Source organism: Etheostoma spectabile, chromosome 1, assembly GCF_008692095.1.
Source record: "Etheostoma spectabile isolate EspeVRDwgs_2016 chromosome 1, UIUC_Espe_1.0, whole genome shotgun sequence".
Lineage (NCBI taxonomy): Eukaryota > Metazoa > Chordata > Actinopteri > Perciformes > Percidae > Etheostoma > Etheostoma spectabile.
Window position 1 is genome coordinate 5602529 of NC_045733.1, and position 24391 is coordinate 5626919.

A 24391-nucleotide genomic window follows, 5' to 3' on the forward strand; every position below is an offset into this window, starting at 1 on the left:
TATATATATATATATATATATATAATATATTGTTTTTGAATAATGAATTTTTAATTTTTAATACAACATCCAAACTATAAATAAATCTTTACCTAACACAGTGATATTGGCTGAAGCGACTGTATAGTTTCGTGTGCCAGGAGTGGTAGCTCTGCACATATAGAGTCCTCCATGCTGAAGTTTGATATCTGTGATTATGAGGTTGCCGTTTCCTAAAACTTTTGTGTTGTAAACATCAATAGACTTGCTGTCCGCTCTGCTCCAGGAGATGATGGGTCGGGGATTGCCTGTGGCTATGCACTCCAGGATGGCACTCTGGTGCAGCGACACTGAAATGTTCTGTGGCCCGGCAATGATGCGAGGCCTCTGGGGAGGATGGGGCATAGGAGCTGTAGTGAGAGGGAGGAAGACAGCTTTAGTGCATGTGGTGTGATGTGACGGACATTGTAGATTCGAATGACATGCTATCTCTGTACTTTCCCTTTAGCGAATAATTAAGCATTTCAACAAACTATTTACCAGCGACACAAAGCAGTTACCTTACTGTGATATGGCAGTATGGGTTTTAATATGATGAAAAATTAATTATAGAACACCCATCACATATTCCTTTTGCATAGATTTAGGTAAATGTCTACAACAAACACAGTTTATGCTCCATGATGGATATTTTATTATTTAACTATATGTTGATGCCCTTCACACAACAAAAAGAGAGCTGGTTGACACACCTGGGGTGACAGTGAGGGTGGCCTCCGTGCTTCGGCGGCGGCTGGCAATGTTGGTGACGATGCAGCGGTAATTTCCAGCATCTGCCCGCTGCACCCCGTGGATCTGAAGAACACCACTGGGCAGGACTGTGATTCTGGATGACAAAGATATGATACAGCCTTTATCACTTACAATACGGCGGTGATGGTTTCTCTACGGGAACCATCACCTTACCGTGGTGGAGAGGTTTGTGTGTCCCTATGAAAGCTTTGTGCTCCTGGTAGGGTCTCCCATGACAAAGTGGTCTCAGGGGAGGGGCCAGACAAAGAATAGTTTAAAAGATCCTGCCCGGAGGAAGCCCGGGGCCCCTGTCTGGAGCCAGGCCCAGACGGCGGGTTTGTCAGCAAGCACCTGGTGGCCGGGTTTGCCACGGAGCCCGGCTGGGCACAGCCCGAAAAAACTACGTGGCGCCTCTCTCTCCAGCCCATGGGCCCACCATCTGTGGGAGGAACCAATGGGTTCTGGTGCGCAGCCACATGGGTGGCAGCGAAGGTCAGGGGCTTCGACAGACCAAACCTGGGCGGCAGAGGCTGGCTCTGGGGACGTGGAATGTCACCTCTCTCTGGGGGAAGGAGCCGTAACTTGTGCAGGAGGTGGCGCGCTACCAGTTAGATCTGGTGGGGCTTACCTCTTGGTCTTGGTTCTGGAACCATACTCCTGGATAGGGGTTGAACTCTGTACTACTCCGGAGTTGCCCAGGGTGGAAGAGAATACTCCAAACAAGAGTTTGGAGTATTCAGCCTTCTTGGAGACCTTGAACAGAGTCCTGTATGGGGCTCCAGCAGGGGACTCCATAGTTCTGCTGGGGGACTTCAACTCACAAGGGGTGATGATGGAGATACTTGGAGAGGCGTGATTGGGAGGAACGGCCTCCCTGATCTAAACCAGAGTGGTTGTCTGTTGTTGGACTTCTGTGCTAGTCATGGATTGTCCATAAGAAACACCACGTTCGAACATAGGGAGGCTCATAAGTGTACGTGGTACCAGAGCACCCTAGGCCAAAGGTCAATGATCGATTTTATAATCGTTTCATCTGATCTGAGGTCGTATGTTTTATTTTGAAGAGAGGGGCGGAGCTGTCAACTGGCTCACCATCTGGTGGTGAGTTGGGTCAGGGGGTGGGGGAAGACTCTGGACAGACCTGGTAAGCCCAAACGGGTAGTACGGGTACATTGGGAACGTCTGGAGGAGGCCCCTGTCCAACGGACTTTCAACTCACACCTCCGGCGGAGCTTTTTGTGCATCCCTGTGGAACAATGCGGATTCCGTCCTGGTCGTGGAACAACGGATCTTCACTCTCGCAAGGATTCTGTAGGGAGCCTGGGAGTACGCCCAACCAGTCTACATGTGTTTTGTGGATCTGGAGAAGGCGTATGACCTGGTCCCCCTGGAGACACTGTGGAAGGTGCTGTGGGAGTATTGGGTGAGGGGGTCCCTTCTCAGGGCCATCCAATCTCTGTATGACCAAAGCGAGAGCCGTGTCCGGGTTCTCGGCAGTAGGTCGGACTCGTTCCAGGTGAGGGTTGGCCTCCGCCAGGGCTACACTTTGTCACCAAACCTGTTTGTAATATTTATGGACAGGATATCGAGGCGTAGTTGGGGTGGGGAGGGGTTGCAGTACGGTACACTCAGGATCTCATAGCTGCTTTTTGCAGATGATGGGGTCCTGATGGCATCATCGGTCTGTGACCTTCAGCCGAGTGTGAAGCGGCTGGGATTAGGTTCAGCACCTCTCAATCTGAGGCCATGGTTCTCAGCAAGAAACCGATGGAGTGCCTTCTTCAGGTAGGGAATGAGTCCTTACCCCAAGTGAAGGAGTTTAAATACCTTGCGGTCTTGTTCGCGAGTGAGGGGACCATGGAGCGTGAGATTGGTTGGAGAATCAGAGCAGCGGGTGCGGTATTACATTCAATTTATCACACCGTTGTGACAAAAAGGGAGCTGAGCCAGAAGGCAAAGGTGGACAATGTGGAAAAAAGGTTTTCGTTCCTACCCTTACCTATATTCATGAAGGTTCGGTCATGACCGAAAGAACGAGATCCAGGGTACAAGCGGTCAAAATGGGTTTCCTCAGGACGGTGGCTGGCATCTCCCTTAGAGATAGGGTGAGAAGCTCAATCATCCAAGAGGAGCTCGGAGTAGAGCCGCTGCTCCTTCGCATTGAAAGGAGCCAGTTGAGGTGGTTAGGGCCTCTGGTAAGGATGCCTCCTGGGTGCCTCCGTAGGGAGGTGTTCCAGGCACGTCCAGCTGGGACAAGGCCTCGGGGAAGACACAGGACTAGGTGGACGGAATATATCTCCAACCTGGCCTGGGAACGCCTCTGGATCCCCCAGTCGGAGCTGGTTGATGTGGCTCGGGAAAGGGAAGTTTGGGGTCCCCTGCTGGAGCTTCTGCCCCCACGACCCAATACAGGATAAGCGGATGAAGATGGATGGATGGATATGGCGCAATTACACACCAGATAGTCACAAACTGATAATTACTAAAAAAATAGATCCAGATTATATTCCATGTCCTGCTTTAAAATATCTGCTGTCCTTTAAGTATGTAAAAATATGAATACTATGAAGTTAAATTGAAAACAACAGAGTGCATACCTTTCAGTGGCAAGGGGTAATGTGACCCGATTGAACTCCCAAGTGATGATGGAAGGAGGGTGTGCACTGATTTTGCAGGAAAACCTGGCAACTGAGCCTTCAGTCACCACTATGGACGTTGGCTGGATTGCAAAAGCTGACATACCTGCAGCAAAACAGAGCAACAAGAGACACATGTTTTTTACCTTTATTTTATAGTGTGTCAGAATGAGATGGCATATACTGTCTCCCAAAATTAGTACAACAGCTTTGTTTATCAACTTCTCTTCAGCCCCATATTTTAGGTTGTACATTTGTAAGTATAAGGCGAGAAGTGGCACAGATGAACAGCTTCTTCTAACACACACAATTCACTGTGTCTCGTGCAGTAGAATTTAAGTATTTAGAGAATTTAAGTATTTAGAGTATTCATGTTTTTATCTCTTACATGTGGTCTTTCTAAGAAAAAGTCAGAGGACACTCTTTTCCTTGAGGTGTTTCTCTGTTGTAAAACTTGGTGTTGTATTTCAATCCATGTGTTACCACAAAACTTTCTTTGACATAAACATAAAACACATTATGAAGTCTTAGCCAAGACAGGAAATCAGTCAAAAGCCCTGCACTACTACACAACTGCCCACAATGTCAGGATTAGAAAGAAACTAACCAATCGGCAAGGAAAAGATGATACGAGGGGAAGTTAAATAACTATTAATATAGTCTATTTCAACGACATTTCTTTTCAGGTATTATTCAGGTGCCGCCGGAAATTTCATCGGATATCAGTCACCTTCCGCTTTCTTTGTGTTGGCATTCTAAACTTTTCTTGATTTATGAGGACTATGGTTACCTGCTCCTAGTCTATATCCACAACCTTCCACTTCCGGGATTACTCTGTTGCACGACTAATACAACTCTTGAACGTACACATCTTCCACCAAAACAAGTTCCTTCCTGAGGCTGTTTTGCATTGGCACCGGGGTTCCGTGCAACGCTCAGTGCCACCTATACAGATTGTGAATGGTTTAAAGACGAGCCAATAAAACAGCACTTTCTCTCCTAGCCCAGAATGCTGTGTGGACTAGCCAGACCTTCCTCCAAAGCACCATGGAGGAAGGTCTGTACTATTAAATGCAATTATAAACATAAAGTGTGTGTGTGGCTGGTTCTACAAATTAAATCCAAAGGATGGTTATCTTGTTATTATCTATTGCTGAGTTATTTCTTTCCGAACATGTTGATGTATTTCATAAATCCTCCATCTCAGTCATATCCAATAGATGTCAAAACAAAGATGCATATTGCCTAAAGCTACAGACCTGCTGAGTGTTGCAGAAAGGTGATGACTGGAGTGGAACAGCTACATCCTGCGTGGATAGGGTTTCCTTGAAACTGAGCTGTTGTCAGCCACCAGCTGAGCAGCAATCAAATGAGCCCCAACATAAATTACAATAAGGCTTTTTATATTAAACTGAAAAGTCAACAGACGTTTATGCATTTGATAATGATTTAAGTTGTTTTAGCCCTTTTTGTTAATAAATGCTCTCTTTGACAGCAGTTCCTCCTGGGCAGTAAAAGCCCTAAAAGCCATTAAGGTTACCCACTGCTGTACTGCCCCCATCTGCGCTCAAAAAGCTGCAGGAGCCTGAGGTCAATCATTTGTTAAGAGAAATCAATTGCACTGCTGTGATAGAATACTGACATTACCAGAACACAGAACTAACATTTAATTCATTATCATATATCAAAGAATCCATGGTACAGACAGAGATGGACAAATCAATAAATTGCTAATTGTGAAGCTAATTAAATATTCCCTAAGTAAGTAACTAAATATTAAGCACATATAACTCTTTGTTTTACGTAATATCCCATTATTCTGTACACTGACGTGGATGGACACGCAGCCGTCCATCACGGCTCTCATAGACTCTAAACACAGTAGGATCTATGAGGGCCATGATGGATGGCTGCGTGTAAGCAATGCTGCCAGGTGCTGTGGTGCTAAACAGCATGAGAGCTCTGACTGCCAAAAAAACCATTCAGTGATATATGACTTGTACACAATTGACAGCGCCTTGCCTTCAAATCAAGCTGACTTTTGGAAGAAAGAGCACCACATTTTGGCCAAGGAAAAGGTGATAGCTTGCCGAGATAGAATTATGAAAAATAATTTGTATTGCAACTACAGAACAATCTTCAAAATCCCCTTTCTTAGTAAAATACTGGAAATGGTTGTTTACAAACAGCGGCATTAGTCTACAATCTGTACAGTGTGTTTCACCAATCTGGCTTCAAGACTAACCACAGCACTAAAACAGTTCTAATAAAAGTAGTTAATTACATAAAGATCAACAATGCTCCAAACAAACCTTCCATCTTAGTATTTCTGAATCTGACTGCAGCCTATGACACCGTTGACCACAACATTTTACTCAGTAGATAAAAAAATGAAATTGGTCTATCTGGCTCTCTTCCTATCAAACAGGGAGGACATTCTCTTTTTCCCTGACAACTTTAAAACTGTAAATTTTAACATTTGATGTGGAGACTCAGTTCTAGGCCCATTACTGTTAACGTACATATATATATGGTTCCACTTGTTTCCATCAGACAGACACAATGTACAAATGTATCTTACCATTCATATGATGGTGACACACAATTATATATACGACTTTCACATAAAAACCCCAGCCCTATAAATTACCTTTTTACTTGTCAACTTTATCAATGATGTTATACACAGGATGACCCAAAACATTCTGCAGTAAAAGACATGACTGAGATCCTTGCAGAGAAGTCAGAGAAAGAAGATCCACTCCAAACTGATCTTGCTGTCTCTGAAACCAAGTGAGCAGGTTAGAAACCTACTTCCCAAGCCACAGTACAAGTATAACTTGGACAGCATTTTATCACCTAAAAATATTTTCAAAGTCAAATCCATGTTGTCTAAGTCAGACGCTTACTTTTTTCCTACTCAGTTCTTATTTTATCTAGTTAATAATTGTTTTGTGTGAAGCACATTGAGCTTACATTTTATGGAATTTGCTAAATAAATAAAGTGGACTTGACTTGTGTTTCTGGGTTGTTGTCTTTTTTTCCACTGTCACAGTGCTGTCATGGGACCTGTTACAAGGGAAATGAGAAAAGTATTCAATCGAATTGACTCTGTTTATTAAAGGAATAGATGCATACATGGAACATCCCGGGTATGTGCCTAATATTGTTCTTGCCGGACAAGAGGCAAACTCTCGTTAGATCAGGTTCTTTCCCCATAGACACACTTAATTAACAATTAATTAAATTAGTCCTGACGTCAGCTTTTACCCCTCTTACCTCCACTGTGGATCTTCCATGTGAAGACAGAAGCACCAAGAGGCATTTAAACCCCCTACTTCACATGGACACCCTATCCTACCCCCGGTGTTAACACAGACTCTTAGAAAAATGGCATTAATGTGCTGAAGTGATGTGACTGCAGGGCATGAGAGATGAGCTGCACTGATCCTCTACCTCACTACTTTGCCTTTCCATTCAATCAAATGATGCTGGATTGACAAACAGTGGGACGGCCATTGATTATTGATGAACTACTAAAACAAGGAGGAAAATCTGTAACTGCTAGGATTTGTTGAGCATTGACCAGAGTACTCCAAGCTTTAAATAAGAGGCTAAGCTTCTGCTTTGAGCAATGATGTTTGCCAAGGGACATCTAATGTGCAGATGAAATTATCATATATAAAGCAAATATGAAAAGCTGTTTGTGCTTTCCTTTAATTATCTTCATTCCGTGTTGCAGTGTTGTGTATTGTGTTACTAAATATTTAAAAAAAATGTATTGTATTCCACCAAAATATATGAGTTTAAAACCTTGGGTCTTGTTTGCCATAACATTGTTGCCAACTAGAAGACTAGAAGAAGAAATTCCTCAGCCTATTCCCTAAAAGCATGAAGGAACAGTTCTGACTTCCCAGCTATCTCACCTCTAACCTCTGACCTCCACAAATCCTGGCTAGCACCAAACTATGAGCCCCTATATGACCACCCCAAACCAGGACAACTGCTCACAACGCTGCCCTGCAACATGCCTAGAAATTACTCACTTTGTTCTCCAGCTGCATTTTCTTAAAATGCTGTTTTGTAATATTTTTTTCTGCTCTATAGATGACATCTGCCAGTTGCTGCTAGCACAACAAATAAAACAATACATGTGGTCCAGCTGTTGCATGTTGAATCACAATGTTAAAACTAATTGCGTGCTTGACATAAAGTGACAGCAATGTCCAGAAATCAAGCTAAAGATACACAAATATGTACCCACATGCCTTCCCGGTTTATTACAGTACATTCTCCCTACAGTCCAAACCTGAAAAGTAAAGATATATTTGCAACAGATGGGCCTACCGATCGCTAGCAGCTCAACAAACTGAAGGTCAGTGAACAAGTCAGGCCCAAACAAAGGTTCACTTAATGGCCGGTTCCCATTTCAGGACTTACAAATACCGGGACTTAGTTTAGCCCTCTCTCTTCTGGTTACTGTGGTTACTTTCTTAGTCAAGACACAGCACAGCATAGTCTACCTGCATGTGAGCTTCAAACACTGACAGCGCTGTCATAGTGATAAACACCAAACCACATTTTAATCTCATATTAAATATACACTTTCTATTTCCTACATGTAGTTCTTATTCAGTTAAGGTAATAAACTGCACACAGTGCCATGACAAATTGTCAAACTGTTTTTACTTAAAAGAAAAATCTGAGAAGATATCCACATCTAAAGTAATTCTTCAACTTCCTAACAAACGGAAATGTTGTCATTAACAGTCAATGACAGTACGTTCACTTCAATCTGGTTTTAACGTTTTGGATGAGAGAAGCCATTTGTGTTCTGTTATGCTATGTTTAGCTATATGTGGATGGCTTTGGTGGCCCCCAACCATCATCCACAACCCAGCCCTCCTAGGGCCCAATCTTTTGGGAGAGAGGGAGACATTAAAATTGATCATCTTCTCCTGATCCTGCAGTCTGCATGCTAAATTGATGGTTTTCAGCATCTTAAAACCTTCATTGAATCACTGAAACAACCCTGAAAAGTTTTTCTTATGTGTCCTATTCCTGCGAACTGGAGTGCACCACATGGTTACACCAAAATTAAAAGAATTCTACATTTACTCATTCCACAACTCCTACTACAAACACTGCTATTTACCATGACCAGTGACCCCAATGAACATTAGTAAAAGGCTCTTGGAAAAGAAAGAGGAGTGATAAGCAAGAAAGAGAAGAATGCAAAGCTGAAAACCCTACAAATCAATCACTAGCTGGCTGGCAGATGTGCTGCTGCTACCCAGGCTGCAGGACAGTCAAGTGACCACTGGCCTGGCTGACAAAGAACTATTCCCATGAGCAGCATGGCCTCTGAAAGCACCGAGCGGGAGGTGGGGGAGCGGTGTTGGAAGGAGAAGTCATCCCCTCCTCCAACCCCTTATCTCTGCTAAAAGGTTTTCCAATCATTCAACAGCAACTCTTCACTCACCACACACAGAGGCTTCATTGTCTATTATCTCCATATCATAACATGAAGCTGAAGAAGTCAATTGTTCCATTCTGTTCAGTTTTATACTTTGTCATGGTGTATTAGAAAAATAAGTTGATGGCAGATAACAAAATAAAAGTTGTGTTATAATACTACAAATGAGAGAGAAAAGTACAAAAGTACAAAAGTACACCCCATGATAAAACTAGATGAGCATTGTAGTAAAGATTTAGGTCCTGTGCTCTGTCTCACTGCCCTCCATCTATTGAACAATATAAAGAAACCTTTGACCTCTGGGCCTGCCGTTCAGGGGAACCATGGTAACCTTTCATGTCCAGCAGAGGAGAAAAACAAGATTCCAGGCTTTGAGTTGTCTCACTTCAGGCAATTTTATTTATTCACACCACAGCCCACACTTTCAAGGTTTGCTTTCCTCTTATTGGGGTTTCTAATTGTGCCGGGCCAGTATCGTTCTTTAGCAACTAAAAATAATGCTGCTGTGGTCCTGCCCTGGCTTTCTGTGGACACACCAGTAAGGATAAATAAACTTTTTACATAAACAGCAGCAGCTCCTTCAACTAACTTATTTAAAGCTCATTCTGGTCCCAGCTTTAAATATGAATAAAGTGAATAATACTCTGTAGAAGAGATACGTAAGATCTGTATCTATGAGGATGACATACTCCCTACCCGAGCTAGAGGAGTGCATCATTCAAACAGATTACTCTCAATGACAGATGCAAATTAAGTGGTCACCACAAAACAAGCACTTGACTAAATTACTTGTCATTCATCAAGTAGCAAGAGCATACAAGTTAAGCTTTTTGTGGGTAATGTTATGTTAAAAAAAATCTGTGATGTAATTATAAATAAATACATATCCATCTGTGGGAATGCAACACATATTGTTATGTAACACAGCTGAGTTTTCAATAAAGCCAAGTCCAATACAGGCCCAAGCATCTACTTTTTACAAAGTAGTGGAGCTGGTGTTTTGTCCCCAGCTTGTACTGCACAATAATGCCAGTGTACAACACAGCATGACCATAACCAACTTGTAAATGCTTTTCTTTAAACCATCATGTCAAAAAACCTGCATCACTGCAAAACATGCATACAACTTGACATCCTTGGACAATTTACACCATCTGACTGCCTAATTTACACCAACATTGGGGCCACAACTGAGCCATACCTGTAAAGGTTAATGTGAAAATCTGACATTTTCCTCAGTATTATCCTTATGTACCTGTGATCACATGGTGGCCAAAACAGGAAGCTAACTCAGGAGGCAATCCCTCTACTGAAATCCCCATCAATCTGAAGTCTGTTGACAAAAGTCACATGGTGAGGCTTGTGTGTCACATTCCTTTTCATCGAGGCCAAATCCTTTTTCACCTTTGTGCTTTAGCAAACCCAATGTTTAAGGTTACCCCCATCACCATCACATTCCTCAAAGAACAACTAGCAGGTCCAAAGCTTCAACACATAAGCATACGATTAAAAAGCTCACCAAGGGTACTATTCCTGCATACATAAAACATTGTCTTTCTTACCAAATCTTCTAAAGGACTAGCATGGCATGTTACACTATTCATGTACAGCTAAAATTAGAAAAACCAAAACAAATGACCACACATTGCCAAAATCTCAAAGCAGACTGAGTAGGGCAGGCAGTTGGCAGGTTTGAAAAAGAGAGCCTGTTAAATGCTGTTAAATGATGATTGCCACCCTGACTTTTCAATCAGATTGTAAATTGTAAACTTAGAATCAATCTCTGATGTTTCAATTTTAAAATGAATGTAATTAGTCTTTCAGTGGTGAACTGGTCCAGCTGTTCTGTCCACTGATTTGAGGACAAACAATTGACAAACTCTTTTCTTTTGCCAGCAAGGGGGCAATGTGGACAAAAACGGTCAGAGTGAAAAGCTTTTCACTCTTCTATCGGAGTGCTGAGGCAGAAAAAAAATTCGGTGCAAAGCGTCCAGCCCCTACTGACCTGGTAAGACCCGCAATAAAGTTTGGTCATTTAGACACTCGGGGTCAGGCAGTGGTACTGGGAAACGACAATTCACATTTGTGTGTGTGTGTGCGTATTTGTGTGGGCACACCACTCACAACAACCCCCATTGCTATCTCTGTGTCCTTCAACTGAGCATTTCTCAGGTATGTGCAAATTTTATGAGCTTCCAGATAGACCCTCAAGCAGGTCTAAGTGCCATTTTAAAACAAACTAGTAAAGCTTACTGGCAGACTTTATCACCTCTTAACTTCAAACTATAAAGCAGATAAACCACTAAATTAATTAATAAATTATATAAACTTTTTAAGTACCAGAAATTATCAGAGTTACGACTGGGATCTCTACCAGAGGGCATCACATATAGTTTAGTACAACTTCAGAATACAGTTATGCACACACCTAAGTTCATTAACAATTCTTAAGAAATTGCGGGCAATGTTATCAAGCTCCCATTAATCTGTATAGGTGATTTATGCTGGGCATAGAGGAAAGAAAACCATGTCTTACATAAGAGGAGACCACTATATTTCTTTAAATTAAATTAAATTGAGAAAATCATCTTATCTTTGGCAATTCAGCTATCGTTTCTCTATTACTTGAATCTTCTCAACATCTGGGATTAATATCCCAGGAAATGCAAAACTGGTACTTTCTATTTCATTAACAGGTACTTTCTGCTTCATTAAAATTAAATTATAGCAATGTTGACAATGCAAGTTTTAGTAGAGGGGAACAACTTGCATGCAGGGTAAAAGGGTTAACATTCATTCTGCAAAAGTGGCACAACAAGATGCATGCCCCATCATGTGGGAGGAGGGGATGTAAGGTCCCAAAAGACCAACTCTGCCTGAAGCTTCTCTACTCCCCCCTTTAAAATACGAGGCCAACTCGCACAGCACTGGAGGAGAAAGCATTCCAAAAGAACAATTCCTCAACCGATCAGGGTGCAATAACATGAAAGCCCCAGCCTGTGAATAGGGGTCATCTGCTCTTTAGCATTGGAGAGCTGGTATCCTGGACAGCTCCTGACCTTTTAAATCTGCTGCCCCTTCATTAACACACCAATGGGCATATTCCCCTTTCCAAACAGCATCTTTTGGAAGCTCTAACTTTGAAGACCTTGTCCCTCTTCCTCCACTGCTACAATCAAAGCTGCCTCTAATGCAACACTGAGCAGCAAAAAAACTAAATAAATAAAATAAACAGTAATGTGCATAAATTGAAATCCCTTTGGATGATTCCTGCAGGGAGATTTAAATCTCACCCAGTAACTATTACAAGTAAATGGTGCAAACAGCCAGAATACAAAACATCAGACTCTGCTGCAAATGATTAGTGGTCCATCACCTACATACAATCTCATGTCCTCAACACTGTTATGTTTCTAATGTAACTCCAGCATGATACTCACTTGCGATTGTAAGACGGGCTTTCTGGCTCAGGATTGCGCCGTATTTGTTCTGAGCAAGGCACTGATAGAGCCCTTCATCTGATTTGTCTCCTCTTCTGCTCTCCACCTCGGAAATATAAAGGGAGCCATTGGAGAGCAGGTACACCCGTTCGTTCTCCAACACTTTTACTCCGTTCTTGAGCCATCTGACGTTGATAGGCGACTCTCCGTGCGCCTGACAGTCCAAAACAACAGCTTCTCTCCGTATGACAGTGACATCATGGGGCTCTTTGATGAAAAATAACTCGCTAAAGCATAAAACACCTGTAGAAAGAGAGAAGAAAAGTATGTGAGGTTGAAGGAAGGTGGTTATTAGCATGGGGCCAGCACTAACAGGAGTCCAGTCAAACATTTAAAGTATTTACACACAGACCTAACTACTGACTTAAACTAATTTGAAAGGTGAGTTTTCAGTGAGTATTTACACATATTGAAGACTGTGGCTCAGTATCCTCTGGATGGGTATTTTCTGTGTTCATAGTCTCAGATTGTCACACAAATTAAAACGCTGTACTAAGGTGAAATATCACATTTGAGAGGCTTGGAGGGCTACCTGTACAGTAATATATAAATATTTTTTTATTTTAGCTTTCTTTCAGCACCACTTTAATCCAATTACGTATGGCTCATAAAGCCACAACCTGAAGGTGAAACTGTTGATCATATTAGTCCCTTTAGTTTACACAGAAACCTATTACTAAACTCTAAGCATGAGCTTAATGTAATGTGTCATTAATGTGACCTTTATAGACCTAACATAAAGACACAGTGTCATTCTTAAGGATAAGATGCCAGGATATACTTTAATATATCAACAGAATACATTGCACTAATTTACTTTCAACTTCTAACATGACAACCTGCAACATTTTCTCCCAAAACAAAGGAGGGGACCATTCATAAAGCATGGTCATTATAGGTCTCTTCAGTCTTTCCTGAGCCGTATATCAATAAAACCAGCGTTTAATATTAAATTGTTGTGGACTGACATACTGATCAGTCATTTCAGCTCTGTAATTGGATAATCCTGCTAAAAAGATCAAATAGTCACACTGTAACTAAATACTTAACAATATAAATTAATCAAAGTCACTTGACTCTTACTCTTGCTTCTCATTTTAAGCATCAATATGACCGTTAGATGTGGCAATTTCTTTGGATATTCACAGCTTTTTTTAGACCCTTAATAGTATCTCTTTATATTTATCTGTAATTTAGAACAGTATTGAATTGTGTAACTATATTTAAATTAACATTCCTTCTAACAGTTAGAGTAACCACTGCTGGAAAATATTATAACTGTTAACTAGCCTATTTGATATATCTTCTTTTTATACTGTATGATGTGTAATATGGACCTGTGTCTGCAATAAAGCTTTATTATTTATATCAAACCTAACGTGAATAGCTGACGGCAAACATTTGAAGAATAAAATGCCCAAGTTTGAAAGTAAACTGACAGTTGAATTAATGTTAACTAGCTAGCAAAAACATGACAGATTCTCTGCAGGACGCCGACTTGGTTCATAACGTTAAGTTACAGAGGTGCTTTAAACTAGCTAGCTAAGTGGTGACGTTAATTAGCTAAACTTTACTTTAAAGGTTTGCAGTCAGCTCCTGTTGAGGATCTAGTCAAACGTGTACCGGTAAATTAGTCCGAGTGATGTTCCTAACAGTTTGTTAGCTAGCTAGTGTTTTAAATATCTTACAACATATAACTGAAAACGTTCCATACCTGAGATTGGAAGGAAAACCACAAAGAACAGCAACCGCTGATATAATTTCCTTTTGACAGGCGCCATTTAGTTACATTAAATGTCAGTGCATGCTAGCTACTCTCTCATAGTTGTGTTCTCCACGTGAACTGCGCTGCTACTGAGGAGCAGGAGCTGTGGGAGCTGCGGGAGTATTAATTTCCCTTCTCTGGGATGGACATTAGTCAGGTTATCATGTCTGCAGGTCTTAATGATGCTTTTAGTCCAGCGCCACCTAGCGTTATCTGTACACAGAGAAGACAGTCACACCTCCTAAACTCGTGCATCCACGTCCGCATGTAGATAAACTTCAGCTCTGATCCAGATGTTGTCGGAGTTGACGTTACCTGTTTGATCATAGCAAGTTGTCTTTTACCTACCTAAGATTATACTGCTAATGATGGAAAAATAATGATTACAATATAGCCTATGCACACATGATTACACATTATATACATACATACAAATACAAAGTTTTGCAAGTTCTCTAAACAAAAAAATACACAAAGATATTGGCAGTAAAATATACTCAAGTTAATATATAAATAGTATGCAGCTACACTGATGTTGAAGGTATTCCAGCACTAGATCTGACTACTTTGTGATACTTTTTGGCGTGATGTGACATATTGTATAAACATTTCTCATGTTGAATGTAAAACACTTGTGTTTATCTGATAAGTAGTAACTAACTGCAGCTGTCAGATAAATGTAGTGAAGTATAAAGTAAAATATATTGCTCGCAAACTAGTGGGGTGAAGTCTGCCTGTTAATGGCCAGGTTAACCTGCTAGAAGGGCAAAAATTACACATGGGCCCCCAAGTTTTCCCTTAATTTACGCTTAATGTTTTCAGGGACATGCACTTTTTCCACAAGGCTCCTTTATAAGACAGATAGACATGAACGCTTAAATTCAGTTCAATTTCAGTTCAGATGTTATGCTTTAATTTAGCACAGTACCAATCTAATGTCTAATTAATCAAAAAAAAAACAATTTGAATAAAAAATATGAGGCCTTCAAGGCAACTGATGGTCTGGGGTTCCAGGGAAGTTCCCCACTTCGACTAGGTGCAAATCCAGCCTTGATAACATCTCACAAAATGGCATTAAATGGTAATTATTTAGTGTTATTATGTACAGTATATCTCTAGATGTTAAGTATATAAAGATGGGGTATACTAATAAAAAAGATACTTTTCTGCAAAAATTATATATTTGTTTGTATTGGTGGTGTTTTACAGTAAATCCTTTCAGTAGTCAAACTCTTGCGTTTTACGTTCTTTTCTGTAAGGTGTATCACCGGAACCACAAAAATCTATCAATTGCATTACACTTAGGGTCACCCAGCTACTAAACTGTGTGTGTTTGTAACAATGGGAGTTTAACACTTGTACACTGATATTGTTTATCTCATTTGCCCTTTTACATTTTCCCTTTTACCCAAGACCCTTTTACTCTTCCTTATCAATACAATTGAAGCTGTATTGATGAGAGCAGATCCCTCAGTATCAGAGACCAACTGCACTTTATGGTCTCTACAGACTGAAATATAATGTTAATGGAAATGAGTTTGTCCGTTATAACTGGATCCTGCAATTAAGAGGAAGCATTCATAGCAGCAGGACAGCTGCCGTGTCAATGTCGATATTGATCCAATGTCCATCACTTATTGTGGAAAGCCCCCCCCTGTGTGAACCTTTTTTCAGCAGCAGGACCACAGCTCAGCTGTGATGTCCACTCAATCAGAAGAACAAAACACCAAGTGCTGATTTGGTCAAGAAAAACTGCACTTCTAAATAAAAAATTATGCAGAAATACTACTTATAACCTAACTGTGTCACTGTTTCAAAGGTTGTTAACAATATGTTTAAGGTACATTCAAAATTGTATGTATGTTATGTATGTATGTTGTATGTATGTATGTTGTTGTGTATATTTTAAAAAACGGAGGATCCTATGTCCAAAGGTTCAAACTGCCTCAATGAACTGAATTTTAGGTGGGGGCTAAATTTGTTTGTTTCCCCAAAACAAATTTAGTAAAAGGCGATAAAAAAGACAAAGAAATCGTCACCATCAAGATTTCTTTACTTTTTTCTTAACATCAGAGTTTTGACTCTTTCCTAAATTTGAAACCAAAACCAGGATTAGTTTTAATTAGAACTCTGGTGTAACTTTATTCAGAACAAGTCAACTCATTTCAAAACAAATCAGTTCCAAGTGTCCTCTGGAACTAAATGTGTTATTTTTCATAGTTATCTGCATAAAGAAATATGCAAAAGTGTGTTTACATAAAATGTAAATGTAATAATAACTGGTTAAACAATGTAAAATTCTCAAATTCATTCGAAGAATGATCTCAAAATAGTATACAATAAATCAAAAACCTAACCTCTTCCAACATTTTAGCTTATTATGTTTCCATGTAAAGTACTTTTAATATATATATATATATAACCAAATAATAGTCCATAGCCTCGTAGCAGATTGCAGGCTGCTCTCTTACATAACGTGAGAAAGTGAGAACTTGGCCTCATTTATGGTCAGTAAGGCTCTCCCCAGGGTGTTTAATTAATCAAATTCAGTTTCGGCACCTGCCAACATGGCACAGTTTGTAGGTGGAGTGAAGGCCGGCCTGCATGTGAACTCGGGTCAAGCTCTGCGGCCGGATCAATGGAGTAAAAGTCATTGTCGAGGGTATGAATGTTGGTAAGGTTGTGGGTAAAGGAGAGCCCGCTTTCCCAGGACCTGCTGCCATTGGCTAAGGCCTGTGTCTTGCTGCTATTATACATGCCCATCCCCACTGACCCCCAGAAGTGTCCAAAAGGCTGGCCTGAATCGTGTGCGACCTTTCCACTGACCCCTGTGGAGGGGAGGGGCTTTTAGTGCCACAACAGGGGGGTTGTGGAGAACATAGGATTGTGGCTGTTCAGCTGAGTCACACAAAAGGCTATGACCAGGCTATCTCCTCACACCCTGCTCTTATGAACCACTGCCCTATACTGTAAGTCAACAAGCACACAGGAAAGATAACAGATTTATATTTGACTGCAGTTCAGTTATCAACAATCAAGCTGTCCTTCCAGCTCTGCTATGCAGTGAAATGTAATTTAAGATAAATCCCATAACAAAACCCATGAACGGCAGGTAACAGTTGGAACATAAAAAAGCAGAATATTTAAAGAGAAGATTCAATGTTTTCCTGCGCAATACCGTTTGAAACAAACCAATTTTGTTCAATGGGTGTTAGTTTAAATGTTTAAAAGTTGGGTGATGCCAATCAGGAAGAATACAATGTGCTTCATCTCCCTCAGCTGGAACAATTCAGTACTACAGACACCTACATCTATACAAACAAAAAAATGTGCCATCCAAAAAAGAAACAGTACATCTCTGGATTAAAAAACTTGATTAAGAAAATTCTGAAATGATGGAAGCAAGATATCAGTGTTAGTTGCACAGGTCTGTTCTGCTGTGTATACTGCATACTGCTATAGGGCTGAGTCAAACAGTGAACTACAAGCTACAATGGTACAGCGGTAACTCACAACATACATTAATTCATATACAGTATATTTAATTTAAGCATTAATAAATTCAATTATAATTAGGCCTACCTAATTAATGGATGGTTTTGGGTTAGTGTTTTAAGCCACTGACAAACCTTTTGTCACCTTTTGCTGACATTTTTTGCCGTGTTTTTAAATTTTCATGGAAAACAAAAAGGGATTTAGTGTTGCTTTCTCCAGAATATGGTTGATTTGTAATGTACCATGTACGGTATAAAACAATGTAAAACACTAAAGTAATATAGGTGCTACATTAGTAAGATCATGACAGACTAAAATATGCTAGCCAACAAAACTAGGAATGACTGCTGAGTCACATGATCGGCTAGACGGAGATGGTGGGTTAAAGTGTAGCTCCTGGCCCAACCTAGCCATATTTTGTTTTACATGGTTCCAACTCCGATATTCTACTACTGTGTGGTTGTCAGAGTTATTTAAAGCAGAGTGGCAAACAAGAGCACAGCACAACACAGTAATGCTGATGCCATTGCAGAGGCCAGGGCTGTAGTACTCGAGTCCAGTCTTGGACTCAAGACCGTTTTTCTATGGTCTCAGACTTGTCTAGTATTTGGAGTCAGACTTTTCTCAGTCTCAGCCACTGGTCCTGCCAAATATGGCTTTTGGGCTCAACCGAGTCCATGTGTCTTTGTTATGTTGATAATAATATTGGAGGGAAAGTGAAGCACAGTTCAGGAGAGGATGTTCGGCTTTTCACAAGTTTAGACAGTTACAGGGCTGCCAACTCTCACGCATTGGCCGTGAGACACACGCATTTGACTGGTTTCACACGCGCACACGCCCACACCCCCCGATTTCTCACGCTGAAGTGTCAACCCGGTCGGTCAAATTTCTGAAAGATGAGTTTATCTATGTTTTACCTGTTGAGCCACTTGTGATCGACTATTGTGCTTTCAGAGACTGGACCCAGCTAACAATTTTTGGTTCCCAGAACGTTCTGGAACGTTCGTTTTTGGTTGTGGGAACGTTCCCTGAAGGTTTTTTTGGTTGTAGTTTGGTTGTCTGCTGGTTAATTGGAAGGTTTTCTTAACGTTCCGGGAACGTTCGTTTTTGGTTATCGCGAACGTTCTCGGAACGTTCTCCTAACGTTCTCTAAAAGTTGCAACCTTTAGCGAACGTTAGGGGAACGTTCCCTTAACGTTGCAAACCTTTAGCGACGTTAGGGAACGTTCCCTTAGCGTTGCAACCCTCAGCGAACGTTACGGAACGGTCTCTTAACGTTAGGGGAACGTTCGCTGTAACCAAAAACGAACGTTTCCCAGAACGTTAAGAAAACCTTCCAATAAACCAGCAGACAACCAAACTACAACCAAAACAACCTTCAGGGAACGTTCCCAGAACGTTAAGAAAAGCTTATTCCCCTAACCTTTAAACAACACCCATACTCTATGTGTGTATGTATGTACTGTAAATACACACGTACATACATACAAAAGTTATATTAGTAGGAAGGAATGAACAGCAAACTTGATGGCATTTCAAAACTTTAATATTCAAACAACTGAAAAAACAAACAACAAAGATAAGGATTGTAGTGTAAATGTAGTGCAAGATGCATAAAGATGGGTTTGTAAGTGTGTGCAAAATAAGTCACTAAAACATATTAATAAAAAAGTTAAAAAGGGCCCATGGCTCAGTCCTTCTCAGCTGGCCTATAAAGAATAAACAAAGTTAGACATGTAATACTAAGAATGAACACATTAACACATTTTTTTGATGAACTTTCTTATGAACATAATGCAGAAGAACTTAAATTTACCGTGTGTGTGGGGCAAACTTCAGAACTTGCCCAATCAAATCCTCCGCTTCTGCAGCAGTCAGCGCAGGGAAGTTTTTCTGGCAGGCCGCTAGAGTAGAAGTCAAAATGAAGCAAAGTTATAGGTCAAATTAAAACCTCTTGTCAGCCAAGCTAAGCATAATACTAATGTGAAGAATAAAATAAAACCTGCCTGTTATAACCCTGCATACAGCCAGGTCCTGGAAGGCTTTCTTTGTCTTTCTTCCCCGCAGGCTGTACTGTATCAGCAGCATGCGGCGGACGGCATCACCTCCAGTACAACCACCGAAGGTTGACCGGAAAAATTGCTGTAAAACATATAGTAACAGATTATGCATACAGTGTAGAGCTTGTACAATCTCATTTTGTAAGAGAAGTCAGTTCAGTTAAGATATTAGATTTTATGCAATTATATAGTGTTTGTCTTAGGGCAGAACTATGGCCACTTAATTTCCATATTGTTCCTCCTCTCCATACACACATACATACATCCATACATACATACATACAAACACGTGAGCAACCTGAGTCTTACCTCTCATTTTGATCTCCATGTCTGAGCCACCTCCCTCTGTGTGAGTTCTTCTGTTTAAAACAACAAAAATGTTGTGTTACTCTAGTGATCCTTGCCATTAAATTGTACTTCTTTGCAAATACAAAAATCAAAGCAACTGTACCTTCAACTGTGTCCCAAGATGAAGTGGCAGTCCGTGGTAGGGTCACTAAAGACTCATCCTGCTCTGGGCAACCAGCTGGTTTCCTGCATGGGTTGATACATATAAAAATAAATTATATGATTTTTTTTATAAGATGAAGTTGATAGGTTGCCTGCACATGCCATTACAAAATATGAACCTATTCTTTATATCAGACAAAATATATTAAAACAACTTACATGCAGGTGGTGGAGGAAGTGTTATCTGCTGAGCTGAAAAAAGACAGGAAGAGACAAACATTAGAACAATCCCATGATATGCACCATGTTGACTGTCATTGGTTCCATGTTAAGAAATATGACTGTTTTATATAAATGCATACATAAATTTTAACTTCCAGACAGGGCTTCCAGACGCACGCTCCGTCCTGGACAGTTTATCTGGTCGTGCAACAGATTCATCTGTAATACAGAGACCATATAGCGTGTACCCATTGCAAAATCTGTGATTTGAAATATGTGAAAAAATGTAGTCTATAATAAAGGTCTTACCATCGCTTGAAGAATCTGTCATGAACCTCCTTGGGCGTCGGCGCTGCCTTTTTGGACACTGCTTCATCTTCTGTCTGGATGCGGTGTCCTCAGCCGCCGACACCGGTCCACAGCTTTGGCGTAGGAATCTATGTTAAGAGAACATTTGTGATCCAGTAGTGCAAAAAAAAGAAGAAGAAAAGCAGTTCCATACAGAGAAAATTATTTATTTACATATAGTATAGCACAATAGGTTACCTGTACACAGCCATATTTTTTAACTGGATATTTGGCCCAGCTGCTGTTGGGCAAATGGCACGCTGTGATTTGGAGCAGAGCGAGGTGACATGGAGCTCCTGTAGAGCATGAGCAGATAATCCATCTTCTCCTCAAATGTCTCCATCCGGATTCATCTGAAATAACAGATCATACAATTTGTACTGATTGCAAAAATATTTAAAATGTATACAGTCAGTGTAAACATTGAACGTGACAAGATTTCTGCATTGTACCCCAGATACTTTGTAATGGGGAGACACAGCATCCACAGAAATGCATAGTGTAAAGCCAGTACTGCAGCTGTGTAGCAACACATTACGTCCCTTGCTGTATCCTTCACTCAGCTTGACGATAACTGGCTAAAGTGCGTTGCAAGATGGCTGCCTATCTACCTGGACTAAGGATTTTGATTATTTTGGCTTTATTTATGTACTGTACTACACTAATTAAAAAAAGACCGAAAACGGATATCTTATTTGTAACATAAACAAAAGCATTTTAACATGATTACACAAAACTTACAATGCAACAAAGCAGAAACGTCGTGCACGCAGCAAACAAAGGGAAAGATTAAGCAATCCATTAAAGCCCAACTCTGGCCTCGCCCTTTTGAATGGGAGTGCTACTACGGGCCCTTCTATGATAGCATCAAAATCAACATTTTTAAAACACTAAGAAGGCTCGACACAACATGAAACTTTACTCCAAGTCTCACCTGGGGTGCTCAACACATAAACTCAGCATTGAGAACATGGTTTGTGCACAAATAGTTTACTAAACAGAAAAGACTTGGAGCAGCTCACTGCATGACTAGCATAGCACAATGGCGGAACGACGTTGAAAACTAACTAAAGTTAGTTGTTTACTTCAGCCAAACTTTTATTTTTGGTCAACCTAACAAGAACCGGAATATAACAAACCCATACGAGGGAAAGAGTTTAATGTTAAACCACAAACCCTCCCATTACAACAACAACAACATCATTAAACTGCAAAGTATTTCGCTTACCTCTCCGTGAGCTGAGGCCGCGTGGTCCTCCTGTGGCTTTCTCTTCTTCTAACGGGGGAATCGGTCTGCTCAGAGCAGCGGCCCCCTACTGGTGTGGGGTTGTAACGGTTAGGTTTTCAAACTGAATAAAGAAGTGAATTATCTTAGTTGTGAAAATCGTCCCATTGATAGATTCCTCTTTTAAGTTGTTTCACGAAGACAGTTAAAAAAACCGAAGTCAAGCACAAAAGTACTATTTAAGCTAAATTGATATCAGCCTTAAAATAAATGTTATGCTTTCTTAAATTTATAAGTCAAATCATTTTTGAGTGAATAAATCAAGTGACAAACCATGCTACTTCTAACTCCGAACAACCAAAAACAACCAAACGGGAACGTTGTGTGAAGGTACGGCGCAACCGCAGGGGAACGTTACCGTTGGTTGGTTCTCTTAACGTTTAGAGAACGTTATAACCAGGAGGGAACGTTCCCTAAACGTTAGCTTTGGTTTGGTTCGAACGAACCTTTAGAGAACCAAAAACTAACGTTCCCTAACGTTCCTAAACGTTCTGTGTTAGTGGGGGAGGGGCTTCAAGAGCGCTCCCTGTCTGTGGAATTTTCAAATTGTCGCAAATGAGAACATTTTTTTCACGAGCCATCCCAGGTGCATTTCTCCGGTTTAGGTATGTGCTCTGAGTATTACAGACCCGTCCGGCGCTTCAGGTATGAGCTCTGAGTATCACAGACTCGTCCATCGCTTCGTGTCCACTCTCTCTGTAACAATAGAGGTGAGCAGCGCGGCTGGTAGTGTAGCAACTTCAGTTCATTGTAGTGGACTCGCTCTGCTGGGGGCAGTGACGCGTTGCATCCATGCGTAGACCTCCGATAAAGAGCAGCGTACGGACACCTCTAAACTCTGTCAGAACGCAGAGACCCAAATGGGCCTCTGCGTCGTAACGGTCTGAATGGATCCACCATTCACGAGGAATGACATGCACAGCAAATGATTACAACTCTCCAATCTCGGAAAAAGATGGGAGGAGTTATGGCACAAATTTTAAATTAAGCAGAAATTGGGGAACACACCTGAGCTTACTGCCTATATACTATAAAATATTATATATATATTATTAATATTTATATAAATATATATTTGGTCCCTTTAGGAAAAAATATTTTATATGAAGTTTATCCCTCTGAAAATTTTGGAAGAAATCAATATTGGAAGGAAAGTCTGATATATGGAATAAATCTGAAATTAGGAATAAAGTCTGAAATTGGTAAGTTGAATATATGGATGAAGTCTGAAATATGGATGGTCTGAATATTTAAGAAAGTTGAATTATGGGAAGAAGTCTGAATATATGGAATGAAGTTAAAATAGGAAAGAAAATTGGAAACATTTACAAAAATGTCACCAAAGGGATACCTTTCTGAATTCACTGGATTTACAAAATGGCATCGGCTGAAATAGTCCAATACTTTGTTGAACTGCAGGGTTTTTTTTGCAACAACTGGTCATACTCCAACGACACAAACAGTTTGGAAATTAGATAGCGTCACCTTGAGGATCATATTTCCATTATTGCGAACTTCTTAGTGCTTATAAGCAATCCTGTTCAACAAAACGTTGCCGAAAGAACATTATGCATCATTCTTGAAGGAATTTATGAGTCTCTTTGGGAGATGTCGGCAGAAGTAACACTTCAACTGGAAGCTAATGGTGTGGGCACTGGATACGGTTACCAGTATTTTTGGCCCGTACATGCATTTGCCAGAGTGTTAATAATCTCTTCATTGCTCAAATAGCTGACACTAGATTCCTAGCCGATTCACTCATAGCGTCCACATTTGTTACATCCTGATTAATCAGCCACAACACAAGATGGCGCCAGCGCCGTAATGACGTCAGCTTTCATTCCATATATTCAGACTTTCATTCCATATATTCAGACTTCCATTCCATATATTCAGACTTCATTCCATATATTCAGACTTTCATTCCATATTCAGACTTCATTCAATATATTCAGACTTCATTCCATATATTCAGACTTCATTCCATATATTCAGACTTCCATTCCATATATTCAGACTTCAATTCCATATATTCAGACTTCCATTCCATATATTCAGACTTTCATTCCATATATTCAGACTTCATTCCATATATCAGACTTCATTCCATATATTCAGACTTCATTCCATATATTCAGACTTTCATTCCATATTTCAGACTTCATTCCATATATTCAGACTTTCATTCCATATATTCAGACTTTCATTCCATATATTCAGACTTCATTCCATATATTCAGACTTTCATTCCATATATTCAGACTTTCATTCCATATATTCAGACTTCATTCCATATATTCAGACTTTCATTCCATATATTCAGACTTCAATTCCATATATCAGACTTCATTCCATATATTCAGACTTCCATTCCATATATTCA

At 40.5% G+C, this 24391-nt stretch overlaps 1 protein-coding gene across 2 annotated transcripts in view; it reads right to left on the reverse strand.

The window, feature by feature from the left end:
• prtga (protogenin homolog a (Gallus gallus)) overlaps nt 1-14276 on the reverse strand; it is a 31212-nt gene extending 16936 nt beyond the window's left edge. For both annotated transcript variants that reach the window (XM_032518659.1, XM_032518650.1), the window contains exons 1-5: nt 14098-14276; nt 12324-12626; nt 3369-3513; nt 732-865; nt 93-389 (exon numbers count right to left, since the gene is read on the reverse strand). In XM_032518659.1, coding sequence (XP_032374550.1) covers nt 93-389; nt 732-865; nt 3369-3513; nt 12324-12626; nt 14098-14164 — 946 coding nt within the window. In that variant the 5' untranslated portion in view covers nt 14165-14276. The remainder of the gene's footprint in view (nt 1-92; nt 390-731; nt 866-3368; nt 3514-12323; nt 12627-14097) is intronic.
• Between the last annotated feature and the right edge of the window lie 10115 nt (nt 14277-24391).